The sequence below is a fragment of the Mastomys coucha genome, unplaced genomic scaffold, assembly GCF_008632895.1.
Source record: "Mastomys coucha isolate ucsf_1 unplaced genomic scaffold, UCSF_Mcou_1 pScaffold6, whole genome shotgun sequence".
Taxonomy (NCBI): domain Eukaryota; kingdom Metazoa; phylum Chordata; class Mammalia; order Rodentia; family Muridae; genus Mastomys; species Mastomys coucha.
Window position 1 is genome coordinate 45,629,474 of NW_022196912.1, and position 17,114 is coordinate 45,646,587.

General features: G+C 46.4%; 1 protein-coding gene across 17 annotated transcripts in view; it reads left to right on the forward strand.

Annotated features, from left to right (window-relative positions):
• Nucleotides 1-17,114, forward strand: part of Myt1l (myelin transcription factor 1 like) — a 393,932-nt gene that overhangs the window by 365,407 nt on the left and 11,411 nt on the right. For all 17 annotated transcript variants that reach the window (XM_031355923.1, XM_031355921.1, XM_031355929.1 and 14 more), the window contains one exon: nucleotides 14,168-14,259. In XM_031355923.1, the coding sequence (XP_031211783.1) occupies nucleotides 14,168-14,259 (92 nt within the window). The remainder of the gene's footprint in view (nucleotides 1-14,167; nucleotides 14,260-17,114) is intronic.

Here is a 17,114-nt window from a genome sequence, read left to right on the forward strand (position 1 = left end):
AGAGAGAGAGAGAGAGAGAAAGAGAGAGAGAGAGAGAGTAAAAAGAAAAAAAGATAGCCTGCACAGGTAGAAAAGCTCAATGTCCTAAGTACCTTCTGGTTCTCCAAGGCCAGTGATTCTTGCTTTCTCTCAGAATTGCTCTTAAACAATAATATATACATGTAAAATACACCTACACCTACAACCAGGCCTGGGCAGCTAGTTCTCCTTGTTTTTACCAACAGCTTCTTAAGACCCATCTGTTCACAGCATGCCTGTGGCCAGCAGATATCATGACAATAACCCTGGTTGTACCCAGGTGCCTTCCCTCTCCAAGGCTAGCCTCTCCCACCTCCAAGGCTAGCCTCTCCCACCAGTTACCACCTGCCACCCTTAGATTCCAAGGCTAGCCTCTCCCACCAGTTACCACCTGCCACCCTTAGATTCAAAGACTGCAATGAAGGCTGAGGACATCTCCTTCTCTCTTCAAACATCTGTGTGTGTATATGTGTCTGGGGGCATGTCAGCAACACTGCAGGATCCAGTCTCCAGCAGTGGGATGTTGTTGTAGATATTTAGTTAACTTATTAGTTCTTAATATGACCCGGCCAGTGCCCCCCCCCCCATAATAGAGACTGAGTCCTATAGATTTATTTAATCAGCTTTAGCACAATTACTGGGCAATTATTGCTAATCAAGTTTTCTTTACACTAGGCTGGCTAATTCCCAGCCTTTCCAAGTTATTTGCTGTTTGAGTGGAGGGCTACCATTTTACTCCACTAGACTGTCCTCAGGATGGACCTCTCTTGGCCACCTGCTCATGGTCCATCTCCTCCCATGGCAGCCTCTTCCTCTATGTCTTTCTTTTCCTCCCCTTCTCCCACTCCTCTATGGTCCTTACCTGGGCCCCCCATCCTGGTATCCAAAACCCTACCTACCTCTGTTTTTTCCAGTAATTTTCTATAGCCACTTTTATTTAAGCAGTCAGAGAAGATTGGCAAGCAAAATTTATACAACATCGTTTGGTATACATGAGAATGTGCTCCTGAGATAGCAACCAGATCTTGGGGGTCAGTATTTAGCATTTGAATACAGAGCAGCACACCAGACCAACCCCAACAGTGGTATGTTTATGAAATTTGAACAGTGCCAAAATACCCTCCACAGAGTTCCTTATCCCATAACTTCATTTTAAAAATATTCAAAGGACTTTATGTGAGTCCTAGAACATTTCTAGCATGGCAAAGGCAACATTTCATACCTTGACTGAAGTTAAGCATCCTTGGTTACAGATTGTCCAGGATTCAGACAGGCCTAAGAAGAGGTGGGACATTCTGTACGGCCCTGCCCCAAGGGGAGCTTCCATCTTAGGTCTATCCATTTTACTTTTAGTAGCAAGTCTGAAGGGTAGGTGGGAAGGGTTAACTCCATTCTCTAAGGCTGCAGTTCACTTCACACAATAAAATCTAGACAGTGCCTGCTGTTCACAGAGTGCTCTCAAGGCCCCAGTGGGAAGGAGGAGCTCTGGTGCTCAGGCACCATGGAGATGAGAAGCATCCAGGGAAACAGCCTACTCACTTCTCTCTGGGGACGCAGCAAGTGTCTGCTGTGGGACCAACTCTCCCGCTCACCGCCTCTTCTGAATCTCCCCCTCCAAGGTCCTTTGGGAACTCCGTGGGGCTCAGCACCTTCTTGCCCCTTCCTCACAGTGCTTCTTTCAGCTTGTTATTGATGGAGATGGAGCTGTGGTGTGGAGAAGAAGCACACCATGGCCATGCTGTCTACACTGTGCATGGTACTTATCATGTACTCTGTGATATGCTCACTGTCACTGTGAAAGCTCTTTTCCACAGCGGGCTTATCCTCATGGCTCCATTTGTAGTCAGAACATCTGACTACTAAAGCTAAATGCCACTGACAGGACCAAGAGGTCCATCTGTGTCCTGAGAACCAGTCTAGGTTGCTGGTCACATGATTCCTGGGGCCTCTGAATGGTTGTGAATTTGTGATGGTCATTGTCCAAGCTACAAACATGAGCCTCTCAGTTCTTTCTACAAATGAAGGCTATGCTCAGAGACAAAGGGGAAACCCCCAAAAGGAAGTTAGGAGATAATACTGTAACAGCAGTGCTATCAAATATCGATGAAGAAAATCATGGCTTTATAGAGGAAGAAGTGCAGATAATAGGGGCGGAAAAATTATTTTCACTGTCCCTGGAAACTTTAGAGCCCAGCCCTAGCAGGAAAATCAGCCAAACCATGGTGCAATACAATCTATACATAAAGTAAGCTCCATCAAACAAGCATTCAAAAGCTCACCAGGGCCAAGTGCCATGCAGGGCACAGCAGTAAGACATGGACTCAAGGAGTCACCTCAGAGCCACCATGAAGGTACCAGACTCAGGGCAGATAGAGTAGGACACATGCAGAGAAAAGGAAGAGCACAGGTCAGCTTAAAGTAGGGGCCTGAATGGAGACTGTGGAAGCTCCCTGGAAAATTCAGGCATTTGAAAACTCTGTCCCACCAGGAAATGTCGGCCTAGAGTTCCCCCCACCCCCACCCCGCCCCCGCTCCCGAACAGCTTATGGTGCATCAGCCACTTACTTCACACAGGGACATGAGTGGAGGTGCTTCAACAGAAGAGTCAAAGGAATTCAGTTGTGGCCTGAAAAGCTGGGTCTCAAGGTGTGCTCTCTAGAGAAGAGAAGATTAGACTAAGAGGAGTTATGCAGCCACAGGGCAACCCAGGCTCCAAAGAGAGAGGTCTCATCCCCAGGGGATGCGTAAGCCAGGATGCATGCAGAAGGTGGAAGAGGTCACAGTAGGAGGAAGAAAATATGTTGGGGGCTTTAGATGAAGCCTAGGGGAGGAGTAGCAAAGGGATGGGAGGCAGAGGGAGGAATGAGGGAATACTGAGGAAGAGGCTATGGGCCAGCCACAGCAGGGACAGGAGGACACGGAGCATTGGATACCTGAAGGAACTAAGTTTTAAAGTTGGGCATATTGGTGAATACTGGCAATTGTAACAAAACGTTAAGTGACAAAAACCATTCTCTATGCAATGGAGTCGAAGCCTGAAATTGAAATTGAGCCATTGCCTTAGGGGCTGCTGGTGAGAGCCATTTCCTGGATTGCATTGTCTTCACTGGGTAGAAAGAAAATATTAGTCCTCTTTTTATAACACTAATCTTATCAGGTCAGGGCCCACCACCTCACCTCATTTAGCCTTAATGGCCTCATTAAAGAGTCTGTATCCTGATATAGCCCCCATGGAGTAGGTTCATGGATGTGGACTTTGTGAGATGGGGAGGCTGGGGATAGAGAATATAGTTGGTGCCTCTTTGACTACATAAACTGGGTGTGGTGTTACACTCTTTTAATCCAAGCACTCTGGGGTAAGAGAGAGGGGATCAGAAGTTCAGACGTCCAAGGTTATCCTCAGCTGTATATCAAACTCAAAACCAGCGTAGGATATATGAGACCCTGTCTCAAAAACAAAAATCAGCAACCAAAGTGATGCAAACTGAGACAGAGAAATGGATCAGCCACTGGAAGTGCACACTACTGTTGCAGAGAACTGAGTTCAGTTCCCAGCAACCACATAGGGTAACTTACCACTGCCTAGGGGAAGTCCAGCTCTAGGGGACTCAATACCTTCTTCTGGACTTGTAGAGTCCACGCAGGTGTGCGCACACACAAAGCACACAAACATGCACACAAAGCACACAAACATGCACACATGCGTGCATGGGTGTGCTGACACACACACACACACACATACACACACATAATTAAAAATAAAACTAAATCTTATTTAAAAATGTGAACTTTGTGGCACACCAACTGGGACTATGAGGGAGGGAAGCTGTGGTGGCTTCATCTTAAATGTGTTGTCTTGAGATTTCCTGTCACTTGAGAGTAGAAATGTCCACTGTACATCTGGAAATAGGGTAAGAGAGAGAGATCCTTAGTGAGATCAATATCTGGTCACACCTAGGTCTTTGGTTTATAAGGAGCCAGAAGTAGCATAGAAGAATGGTTCCCAGGAAAGCTATGGAAAACATCACCTGGCTATGGGCTGCTGAGGTCGAGGGCCAAGATACCAAGATCACATCAGCATTGAGACTGACAGGGCCACCAAAAGAGACTAGCATTGTAGAGGCCACATGGCTGAGAGAGCCTCAAGGCAGAGTATGAAATGATAGTTAAACTCTCAAACTGGACAAGTTTCAGCATGGGTACTCCTATTACTCTATGAAGGGCTGAGGGTCAAAACAAGACTGGGAAAGGTTCAGTCCTTAACAGGGTCAAGGTAGGACAGGTAGTCCAGATCAAAGGGAGGGGAGAAAGTGGAAAGGATGAGGGGCACTTATGAGAAGAGGAGATGGGTGAGGAAAATGGAGTGAGAGAGGAATAGTGGAGAGAGAGAGAGAGAGAGAGAGAGAGAGAGAGAGAGAGAGAGAGAGATTGAGGACATGATCCAGGGATCAAGTAAAACACAGTCTTGGTGGAGGTCAGGAAGCCAAAAATGAGGAGCAGGGAGCAATGTGAACATCTGTGGGAGCAGCCATGGAGGGGGACCACTAGCTAGAAGATGTGGGCATGGGAGTGGGGAGGATAAGATGTTCTGAATTGTTTTCAGGAAGAATGAGAGGAAAGACTTCAAGTTAAACACACAGTTCCAGTCCAGTTCCTAGTGTCTGGGTATATGGTGGGTCACTTCTATCTCCTTCACATCATCAATATCTTTTGGTGCTATATAGAACATTCACACATCAAGGAAGGGATATATGAGGGAAGGGCTCAGGTGTTTAAGACAGGACACTGTGTTTCCTCTCACTGCACAGAGCTGAAGACCTGGGATATATAGTATAGTATAGCCAGGCTAGCTTCACTTGATATGTGCAAGAGAATGGGAGGGTGGAAACAAAGGTAGGAAGAAGGACCTCTGTCAGGTCTAAACTGGCTCAAGAACCTCCACCCTCTGGGAAAGCTTCACTAGATCTGGGCAGGAACAGGAACAGCTAGGGATATGCACACAGCAGCCTATCCCTGCAAGGGAAGGATGCAGAAATAGAGGAGGGGGTAGGTGGGCTTCAGAACATCTGGAACCTACTTTCCATGTATGAATACAGACAGCTTCTTCATCCCAGGAGTCAACTAACTGCAGGTCGCCTCTGTTCTGAGTGTGTGTACATTCTTCCAGTCATTCTTCTCAAAGCAGCACAGTGTAATACCAGTTTTCACAGCAGTTACATTATTTTGTTTTCTAGGATTTGTTTTTATTTTTTTATTATGTGTATGTCTCTGTGTTGGGAGGGGCGGGTTGTGTGCATGTATGAATGCAGATGTCTATAGAGTCCAGACATCAGATTCTTTGGAACTGGAGTTCCAAGTGGCTGTGAGCATCACAGTGTAGGTGCCGAGGACTGAACTCAGGTCGTCTGCAAGAGTAGAACGAACACCTAACTACTGAGCCATCTCTGCAGCCTCTCACACTCTCTCTGAAACAGCTGCCATGTCCTGAATAATATAAGTGATCTAGAGGAGATTTATAGTGAAAGGCGTAGCTCTATGGTGGAAAGCTTGCCATATGCTTGCTCAAGGCCCAAGGTTCAGTTCTCAGTGCCATAGAAACAGAAGTGGGAAGGAGGTTGGGATGTCACAGATGAATACTCCAGCCTTTCATAAAAGGAAACTGAGTATGTGTGAGTGTCCGAGTCTTATTGGAGCTTTGAAAACAATCTCCTCAAATACTGAAGGATGAGTGTCTGGAAAGTGAGTGTCCTTATTTACTGTCACCTCAATCTAATTCCACGGGGAAACTCTGTCTCCAAATTTAAAGTTTAGATTCACACTCTAAAACCAAGTATTTGTGTAAGTAAGACTGGTGTTTTCTTTGGAGCAATTGCTCAGCTCTCCCTGGCCTTGGGCTAGGCAGTAAGTCCTCTGCAGTCTTTCTAGAGTGTTTAGCTTTCCCAGAACTGTGGCAAAGCAGGCCCCCACTGAGACATTTACCTCTCTCTCCTAACAGCAGACTAGAAGGTAACAGGAGAGCAGGTTTCCGGTGTCTTCACCACCATTTCCAAGGGTTGTTCCATCTGCAGCAGAGAGGGTTAGGGTAGAAGTGGTTTGGGTTGTACTCTTTATGGTGGCAGTGGTTTTCATCATGTGGCATTTGTAGTGTTGTGCTGCTTGTAGTCGTGGTTGTGACACTCATTACAGTGGCAGTGGTCATGGTTGTGGTGGTGGTTGCAGTGTAGAGATTAATCTGGCTATGGTCTTGGTAGATGTAGAAGTTGTGGTTATGATGGGTTTTGCTGTATTGTGCTTATTATAGGGCTGTAGTTGCTATGGTGACTATCATTGTGGGAGCTGTGGTTCTGGTTGTCAGGGGCTGTGGAGATGCTAGTTGTGTGTTTGTGATGGTGGGGACTGTAGGGACAGTTGCAGCAGTGGTTGTTGTAATAGTTATTGCAGTAGCCATTATGGTAGCTGTGATACAGTGGCAGTGGTTGTACTACTTATTGCTGTAGCAGTTGTAGCTGTAACACAGTGGTAGTAGTGGTGCTGTTTGTCACCAAAACAATCATTGCTGCTACCATAACTACCATCATTTCAAAAATCATCATGATTCCCACAACCACCAGAACCATATTACCTGATGCCTACCATTGATGTTCCTACCTGAGCAGTCTCTGCAACAGGGGACCTCTCATTTAACTGCTTTTCCCATGTATCAATGCCACTGGAGCAAAAGCAGCTTGTATGTTTAGACAGGAAGAAGAAACTGGGAGCATGGGAACACTTTGCAAGGAACCAGATGTGTCACCAGATGGGACTGCACTGATTTCCAAAGGCCACCACCCAGTGGACCAATGTACACTGGGAAGTTTCCCTCCATGGCTAGAGTGGAAATATCAGAAACTTTGAAGGCAGCCATTTCCAGCCCCTATGGGCTCTGTCATCCCCAAGCTTTGTCCCCATAAGTCCTTCTCTTCTTGGATTGTTGTCTGATATAGGTAAAGTTGTATTAAGGGCCACACTAATGATCTCATCCTTAGAGACCCTATTTGCAAATAACTCACCACTTGGAATATCAGGTCTCTCTATTTGGAGATCTAGCAATCTAAACACTAAGCCTTATCTGAGGCTGCACACGGAAAGCGATTAACGAAGGGAACTGCTCTTGCGGTTAGCTGCCAGATTTTCTATGCTGTCTGCAAGAGTCATGGTTAGGGCAGCCTGGGAGGACCCAGATGAAGACTTGGCCAGAACAAAGCTCTTGTTCTGCAAATACAAACACTTGGAGCTGCTCTTGGGGCCTCCGGGTCTTGTTGCTGTGTCCTTCTGGCACTTTGAACATCTCTCTGTTGTCAGCAACCACCTGCCTTGGATAAAGAGACTCTCTGAGGTCACTGAACCCTCTGGACCCATTCAGGGCCACACTTAGGCCAAAGTGTACAGGTAATTCCCAACTAAGTACACGAGTCACACTCCCTTAAAAGAGATCAGCTCTGGTCAGTCAAGAGAGGAGATACACAAGCTCTTGGACCAGTAGTGTATGATGTTACAGGTACACATTGCCCAGCAGAAAGTTTTATGTATCACCTCTATTGAGAATCCTGGTGAAAGTCCCAAGACTGATATACAGTTGTCCTCACTGAATCTCATGATACCACTGACATGACCGATTCCCATAGTGAACTGGCAAAACACAGGGCAGTACAACCTAAGTACAAAGAAAGAGAACAAGTCCCACCCGCTGACACTGGCACATGCAAAGGAGAGACAAGTTCAGGCTCAGCCTCCTGCTAAGCAGCTGAGCTGGGGATGTGGAAGCAAGAAATGGAAGGAGAAGGAAAACAAGAACACATGCTGACATTCTCCCCCACCCACATGCCTCCGAGAGTGTTGAGATAAAGGCCAGCTGAAACTACAAGGGCAGGTGGGCTCTTGAAGGTTAGGCCACCCTCTGCACCCCGGCAAAGCAAGAGCAGAGAACTTTGTTAACAAGTGCTGTGCATGTGGCAAATAGTCAGATCTCTACAGAAAACAGGTCTGAGAGTTACAGTGGAGAGGCCTTACCTCCTTCTTAACCTCAGATTCCAGCTGACCACTCCTATGAATCTTGCAGCCTGCCAAGTCCAGTTCTCTGGAAAAGGAGCCTGGCTCCCCATGAGAGCCAGCAGCCAGGAAGAAATGCTGATGGTCACTGGCACCTATGAGAGGTAACCAGAGCCAAGAACCATGGCCAGTTAAGGAGAGTGCTGCAGCTCTTGACAGAAGCTGAAGCAGACCAACCCAGAGAGGAGAGGGGAATAGGAAAAAAAAAAAAAAAAAACACGCCAAACGCAGAATACCATAGAAACAAAAGAAATCTTGTCAACCTTATCATCTGTCATCAGGCAGGAGAGATGGAAAGGGTATTAAAGTATATTGTATTTATAACCCAAGGGGACAGAGGTTAGATTTATCTTTAAAAACTAAATACAAAGGAAGAATTACGTGTAAAGTTAAGATGCCAAATTGAAGGAATAAATCGTAAAGAGATAACAAAATGACATAACTATATTTCAGAAGAATGAATGGTTCCAGAGCATTAGTAACAAACTACTAAAGAGTTCCTGGTGGGGAGGAGGGACCAAAAGAACAGAACACTGAGCAAATGAAAGAAAGAATATTACCAAAGAAATAAAGCAAGAAAAGTTCACCAGGTGGCGATCCTGAGCACGGCAGGGGAAGACTTTGTTGAGAAGCCAGGAAGTGAGGAAAGCTCCCAATCACGCTTTGTTTAAGAAATGGCTCGCACAGGAGATGTGGATGGGACCCTGAAAAGAATGGGGTTCCTCCACCTGTGGTGGGAAGCTTGGTACATCCATCCAGGCTACTGAGTCTGTGGCCTCAGGCTAAGTTCCCTCCCTGAGAACCTGTCTTTTCTCGAAGTCTGCCAGCAAACTTGTCCCCCACCTCAGCTGAAATTAACTGAGGTGGCTATTGGTCACTCCAGATATCCTCACAACAACATGTAGTGTTAGATTAAACAATAAACAGTTGGAAAGTGCAGCCTTTCCACACTGACACATAGAACTGACTATCACAAACAAAACTCCTGGAAGAGGGGAGGGGAGAGGAGGGGAGGGGAGAGGAGGGGAGGGGAGAGGACTCAAAAAGAGCCCAGGAAATTAGAAACAGTGGAGTGTGCTTCTCCTGCCTCTGGGTGGCATGCTCTCCTGTACCCACTGAACCACCCCAGTCTCCCCAGACCCTACCTGCTCCCCTATACCAGCAGCCACTGTTCTCTAGGCTTCTTTCATAGCCCTTTGCAGGTGCCCACCATGATAGAGGCAGCAGTACAAGCTTCAGGGCACTGTCCTTAAGTTCAGTGCCTTTAGCCGTTAAGTTTCCAGCCATCGGCCTCTGCCTGTCTCTGCGGCTCTATCTGTCACTCTAACACTGGCCATACCCAAACTCAAAGCTACCAAGTTCTGCCTCATCCATACCTGCCCTTACTCAGCAACTAAAAACTCAAAGAGAAATAGCTGCCAGATTTCCTATGTCTGTCTGGACAAAGGTGTTAGAACCCAAGTTAGGGAGACAGTGGTCAGCCCAGTCTGGACTCCAGATAGATCATCTAAGAACCCTGCCAAAATCATCTGTCACACAGGGAACATGTGGACAACTGCAGGGGACAGAGGACTCAAGCTGGTGCTTGGTACCTGCTCTAGCACAGCATCTTGGAGAGGCTGTCAACCACTATTGCTGCTCTCTGTAGGGCCTCCTTTTGTCCGGAGAGCATTGCTGCACTCAGAACCACTACACGGTCTGCTACTGTTGAATGAAGAGAATGGGGATATGAAATTCAACGACCATACAAGGGCTTCTTTTTTCTTACAACTGGACCTCTGATCTTGAATTGGATGAAGATGTGCCTGCTCCATGTGTGACTGTACCCAACTCCTAGCAAGGTTCTAGACACTCCCATAGTGTTTCTGTGGTCATTGCTACTCAGTAACTCCACCAATGACCTCTTAAGTAAGCACCAGTCTCTTTGGTGTCCCCAAGTTTTAGGAGGAGTATTTGTTTATGAGACTGAGGAGGCTGGCAGGTTGCCATAGACTGAGAAGGCTAAGCCACTTAAGAGAGCAAGAACTTGCATCTGGGTGGTTGGTCACACAGAAAATTCCAAATACATAACATACAAAATGGTCAAGCTCCTGGAAGTGAAATGTCTCACACAGACAGTGGATGCTGACGCCCATCTCTGGAAGCCTCTAGAAGTCTGAATCTAGGAGAAGCTGGGTTTGCTGAGAAGACCCCCCCAGTAGACACTCGTTGCATCATTCCCCAGGCTTTCTTCCAGATCACATGTTTACTCCTCCTGATCACGCCCTGCCCACTTTCATCATATACACCCTTGGAAGTTTAGCTGTCTATATGCAGCTGAAGGTTCTCCAAGAAACTACTGTCCTGATAAAGACTTCCCTCCTCCTTGTGCAGCCACTGAAATCCTTGCTGTATCCCCTTAAATGATGTCTGGTGGCAGATGTCTGGGACACCAGTCAAGGAGGAATGGGGGAAATGGGCATTAACTATGGGTTCCCCCAGAATTGCTCAATACTGAAACTACAAATCAAAGCTCAGAAGCCACCTGTCTTTAATAGAAAGAGCTTTCACAACAGACTGAGCTCCTCTGCTTGGAGCTTACCTTCTGTGGCAGGGAGGCAGGCTATGTGGTCCTTCCCTGAAGCTGATGTATGTATCCCTCAGTATCTTAGGGTCAGTCTGACCAACTACCAGGCAAAGAGGAGACTACATTAGTAACCAGCAGGTGGCAGTATGTCTGCAAGGAATCAGACACTACCCAGAGGTCTGAGCTAAGAAGCTCAGGGCTCAATTCCAAGTTTGACCCATAAGGAGATGCACTCATGGGTTTGGAATGGCAGGAACTGAATGAGATATTTGAGCAGGCTGCAGCATTCTTTGGGTCTGCTGTTTCCTGATACAGTTTCCCAAACTCCCACCCAGGCCTCACCTCCCTATGTAATGCTGTCATTTACCCTTCCCGTCAGGTAGATTCATTCACTAAAGACAGAGAAGCAACATAAAATTGATATTTCTAGGACTTCTGTTCAGTTCAGTGTGAGATAGCAGTTTTTATTTGCCTTTTATTTCCCCTTACATATGTAAGAAGGAAGATTTTTGGAATTCTGGGCAGTGAATACCTGAGGGCTAGACTGAAGCTGTGTGGCCCAGAATGCATCTGGCTTTCTCCTGAGAACTGCAAAGAAAGAAGCAGTGCCTTGAGTTAAGAAGTCTGGAGCTCTTCTTCAGGCGTCCGTGAACCAGCTTCTGATAGACAGAGCCACTGGGCAGCACTTGATATCTGTTGTGGTAAAGCAATATAGGTCAGACCTGGGAACTCACTAGGAGGAGGTTATAATCCTCACTGTAGAGAAAACAGAAGAAACTGGAGACATTCTCATGGGTGGAACCCAGATCAGGTCCCATGAAAGCAGCATCTTGAGGGGGGAAGTGTCATCTGGTATCATTTCTCCCCATCACTGACTACATGCAATTTTACCAAAGTCTGCAAAAGCACTCCTGAAGTTCCTGGTATGGTGTGCTCTTGGTCCAGAAAGAGCCTGAGATGCACAGGTATGATGTCTGGGGATGTGATCCCTGAGCTACAGGTATTCTTCAGTTGAGAGAAGAAACCTGAGCTGAGTGGAGACTGTGCCAGAGGCTTCCTGAAGCACATGCTTCTATTTAATAGATATTAGGTGAGAAAAGTTGGGTGGTCAATACACAGTGCTGGAGCCGAAATATAAGACCTAAGAGTATCATGGGTAAATGTTGAAATGCAAAGAGGAGACAGCAGGGTGCAGACCTTAAGCAGACACTGTGGATATTTAAGAACCACTGGTCTTGAGCTGAAGAAATGATCTTGGGTCCCAGGACCATTGCACAGGATATGTGTGGTTTGTTGAATTCAGCCCAAGAAAAGGCCCTGCAATTGGAATGGACACATGGGCCCCAGGGATGATGACTATAAAAAACAACATGTAGCTTAGGATTCTTCCTTAGGCAGCAGCCTGGGTACAAAGAAACGGGGGAGGCAGGCCTCTGGAACCCCGTACTCCACATTCTGAAGCTCTGTCCATCTTCCCGACCTCTGAAAATCTGCTGCAAGAATGGCCATTCCTGGGAAAAGAGTAATAGCCATAATTTGGGAGATGCATTCTCTGTGGGGCTGGGCCAGGCCTGAGGCTGGAGCAAAGTGCTGTTCTGGGAAGCACAGTCCTGGGAATGTATGCAGGGGGCTCAACTAGCTCCCCATGCCCACAATCATGCCCAACTTGCCCTGGAAATGGGAATGGGTCCAGGTATACTCTCTTTGGAAAATGTCAGCCCAGAAGCTCTCATTTCAGGCACCTAACTAGCACAGACAACTGCAGCAATGTGCAGAAGTTACTACAGTCAATAAACATTAGACCCAATCCTAATCTGACCTTAACTCTCCTTTCACAAGTAAACTAGCTCAGATCTGTACAACACATGTCCCTTGATGGATCCTAGCCGACAGCTAACAGACATCCTACAGATCATACTGTGGCAGAGGACCCTTGTCCCTGGGATATTATGCATATTACATTGGCACAACCCAAGCATTACATGTATGTTGTGGGCAAAGCTGTAAACAGCACCCTACCCCAGCAAATCTGGTCATGTCTGAGCTCGGTATGATTATATAAAGAAATGATGCTGATTATATAAATGCAAGCAGGAAACTACTACAGAGGCTGGCTGTGGGAGACTTCTGTTATTTCAGAGTGAGGTCCTTCTAATTGTACAAAGAAAATCTGACCATAAAGCAGTTGTGGCATCCCATGACAATAGCCTCACCATATCATGTTTGCACAAGTACACAGTGGTACACTTGCTTGTTCAGATCACTTCGTGTTGCCTTTATCAAAGCATACAAAGGGGCTATGGGAATAGGACTGTGTCTGTTCCATGGGAAGCAGCAGCAACAGCTAAGGCTGTGTGGAGGTGGGTTTTCAGGTGCAAAACATGCCAAAAGCAGTCATCTGCCTTCACGTGTCCTGGTAGCTGCAGGCAGGCTCCCCAGAGGGAGAATTCGGGGCAGTGGACTTAGTCTGGGTTTATTTCCACGGGGAGAGAATTATGCTTTGTTTTGTTTCCCAAGAGGTCTCGTATAGCCACAGCTGGCCTTGAACTCTTTTCGTAACTGAGACTTTTCTTGAATTCCTAATTCTTCTGCATCTGCCTCCCAAGAGCTAGGATCATAGGCATGTGCCAATGTACCCATGCCCACGTGGGAAGGTTTTACTCCAGGGTGGGGGGGTCAAGGCTGTGGAGGTGAGAACTTGCTCACACTTGGGTAAGTTGGGGGTGCAAAGAAAGGGGAATGCTAGCATTCAGCTTGTTTCCTCCTTTTAAAACCCTTTTTAATTAGTCTAGAATCCTGGTATATAGAATTGTATTACCCACATTTGGAATGGCTTTTCCCTTCTCAGTAAAAAAACTTGGGGAATAACCTCAAAGACACGACCAGAAGTGTGACTTCTAGACAATTCCAAAGCTAGCAATGATGATGATGCAGGAGTACATTACATTTCATCTGGGGCCACCTGAAAACCTGGCTGAGTAACAGGTCTGCTTTCAGAAATATCGGTGACATTATTGTAGTTGCCTTTATACCTGCTTCCATTCCAAACAGTTGGTGGGAGGATTAGGTGAAGGGAGTCATGCAGACTAAGGCTGGCAGGAACATTCTTACCCTACTTTGTTTCATTGTGTTAGAAATCGGGTTGTACCTAGTTGTTGTATAAGTTTAATGCTATTCACAAGAAGCAAGCTTTTAAGGAATATAATCACTCCAGGAAAGCTACAATAGCTCTGTGAGTTACACCATGAGGAGCATGTGTTTCCTTGTCTCATATACCTGCTCCGGAGACCTCATTCCAGAGGCCACACTAAGTATACACCCATGATGAGCCCATGAGCATGCTTCTCTTGTATGGATGTGCTGGCACACAGTACCACGGATCTGTATTTCTCAACCTACCAGTTGAACTGATAAACACTCTGAGATACCTCACCTGTCACTTCAGGGCTTGGGCTCTCATAAAGCCTGTGACTAACAGCCATTTCTTATCAACAGCTTGTCAGGATGTCCAAGAGCCACATCAGCAATGAAGAAAGCAAAGCTGTCTGGAGAGCAGATGTTGACTATCAAGCAGCGAGCCAGCAACGGTAACTACACCCTGGAGTCCCCAGCACTCCTGCTGGTCAGAGAGACCAGCAGTGGTAACAACATCCTGGGTCATTCCTGCTGGTTAGAGAGGTGGGATGTCACTGTATGCCAGTCCTGTATCAGTGACTTAGCCCACTGTTCTGAGACCACAGAAGCAGAGCTCATTAGGCCCCACCCACATCCCATGTCCCATGGCCAATGTCCCAGGACCTCCAACACTGGGTCAACTTGCTCACCAACAACCAAGGTACTCTCTTTCTTCCTCTGTCTTTGGGCCCCCATTCCTACACCTATAATCTAGGAGCAGCTTTAGAGCACTGAGGACAAAAGGCAAGGCGAGCAGCCTCTGCCCTCTCTTCTCCTCTGTCTCAGCATGTTCAAGAATGGAGTGTCTTGAGTGGATCTTTAAAGTTTGTCCAGTTCAAGAGTCCATATTGCTGGTGATTGTTTACTATGTGTATACAAAGTTTACCAAGGAAAATCAGAAATCCTGGGAGGATTTTGTAAGTAACAGCTAAGCCATACTAGCCCACAGGTCCTAGACACATTCTACAGTCCATTCTCGTGACTCTTAGATCCCATATGCATAGTTCAGTCAGTAGCTAACATTCATTTGCAAGCACAGAGTCAATGCTATGACACCTTTGGAACTGTCTATAGCCAAGTGCAGCAAGAAGCAGTAGCTAAGTGCCAATGGTGGTCCCAGCCAAGATGAAGGGATGTTCTGCCCTATTGTCTTAGGTCTCAAACTGTAAATGAATTTCTTCTCAGGATAGAGCTACATGTTTTCTTTGTGTATCTGCTAGTGATTTTCTTGTGGGAACATGTACCCAGGCATAGAGATGAAGTGTCTAGTGTCTCTGAGACCATGAAACTGTGATGTCCCTTGAAGAAGACAGGATTATATGGTGATGCATTCTTCAGAGAACATTAAGGTGCTTCAGGATGTGGGTTTGGTTTTAGCCCATGGACAAATGAGTCTATTCAAGAACACATAGAACAGGACAGGGGAGATAGCTCAATGGTTCAAGTCAGTGTTCTTCACACTTGAGGACCTATATTTGGATCCCCAGGAGGAACCTGAGAAAAGCCAGTTGCTGGCAGCATGATTCTGTAACACTAGAGCTGTGGGTTTAATTAAGAAGAAACATATAAAACCTATCAATTATTGAGGAGCTGACCAAAACCAGACATCAGAGGCTGGCAGCACCTCCTATATATATGTGTGTGTGTGTATATATATATATATATATCCAATACCCATGGCTCAACACTCACCCAAGCTGGTTCCAGTAACCAGTAAGCAGAATCTGAGTAAGATTAGAGAAGTGGTACAGGCATCCCTACCAAGAAGTTCCACCTATACTCTCTATCAGCACACAAAACCCAGAGTCACCCTGAACCAGAAAGATAGAATCCCAAGTCTCCTTTGTATAACACACCCTAAATCAGAGCTCTGGGTGCACTTCACATATAGAAGCCATGGCTGAGACATCCTCACATCAAACTGGTACATCGACAAGGGCATGTAAGGTCAGATCTGAGACCTTAAGTTATAACTGGTTAGTGGCCTTCTCCTTTAACTCCAGCTGAAGGCCAATTGCAGTATGCAGGTACATGCACTCTAGTCATGCCCTTTCTATCTGTCATGTTATTTAATATCCTAAAGGTATGACAGTGCCTGCAGAAGCCTTTTCTCTGCCAGGGGCAGATATAAATACTAACATGTGGCCTATCAGTCTCCAGAGATATACCCATATATGTGGTGCAAGCTTACAAACTTGAGGTACTGTGACCCAGTCTCTAAGGGATGTGGAGATCAACTAGAGTCTCTGCTTCCCAGAAGGCCTTGGGCCCATCTGCATGCTCTTTCCTTGGAGACTTAAACAGCCAGCATAAAGAGCTTGCTTTGAGATACCTACAGGCAATCCCCACCACCATCTTGCCCACTAAGCCAAGTTTCTTGACATAAAGAAGATAGGCACTGAACTCAAAGCGGGCAGCAGGCACTGACAAGGTATTTAGCATTCTATCTTACAGACCAGTCATGGGGCCAAGGCAAGTGCCTCTTGGTAGGTTGCTCTCTGTCTGTACCCACTACATACTCATTAGTGCAAGAGCTAGCCATGAGACAAAGGTCGGTTCAAAGGAGGAGAGGGTGAAGACACTCCAAAGACAAACACGTATGTCCCAGAAGAGGGGTAACTCAGGAGGTAGCCATGAGACAAAGGTCATTTAAATGGAGGAGGGAATAAAGATGCTCCAAGAGCAAACACGCATGTCCTAGAGGAAGGACAACTCTCACTGGATGGCCCATCCAGAGAGAGTGGGCAGCCGGCTCTCAGCTTCAATCTTCCATCCCTCAGTCAGCAGCCTGGCTTATTACCATCTATATTAGGGCAAAAGAGTTTTGTTTTGCTTTGTTTTGTTTCTTTCTTCCCACTAAAAGCAACTCCTAAGGCTCAGCCACCACAGACCTGTCTCTCTCCTCTGCTAGAACTTCCAGCCCAGTACTGCTACCTCTCTTCAGCCAGGCTTCATAGTGTTTTGGGGTATCTCTGGCCTCTATCTGGGCCCATCTGTCCGCAGAGCTTAAAAACAGATTCTGGGAGCTCTGAGGGTACTAGTTAGTTCATAGTTGTTCGTCCTAAAGGGCTGCAAACCCTTCAGCTCCTTGAGTCCTTTCTCTAACTCCTTCACTGGGGACCCTGTACTCAGATCAATAGATATCTGTGAGCCTCTACATCTGTATTAGTCAGGTACTGTCAGAGCCTATCAGGAGATAACTATATTTAGGCTGGCTTGCCCTACCTTCAGTCTCTGCTCCACAGTTAATCTCTGCAACTCCTTCCGT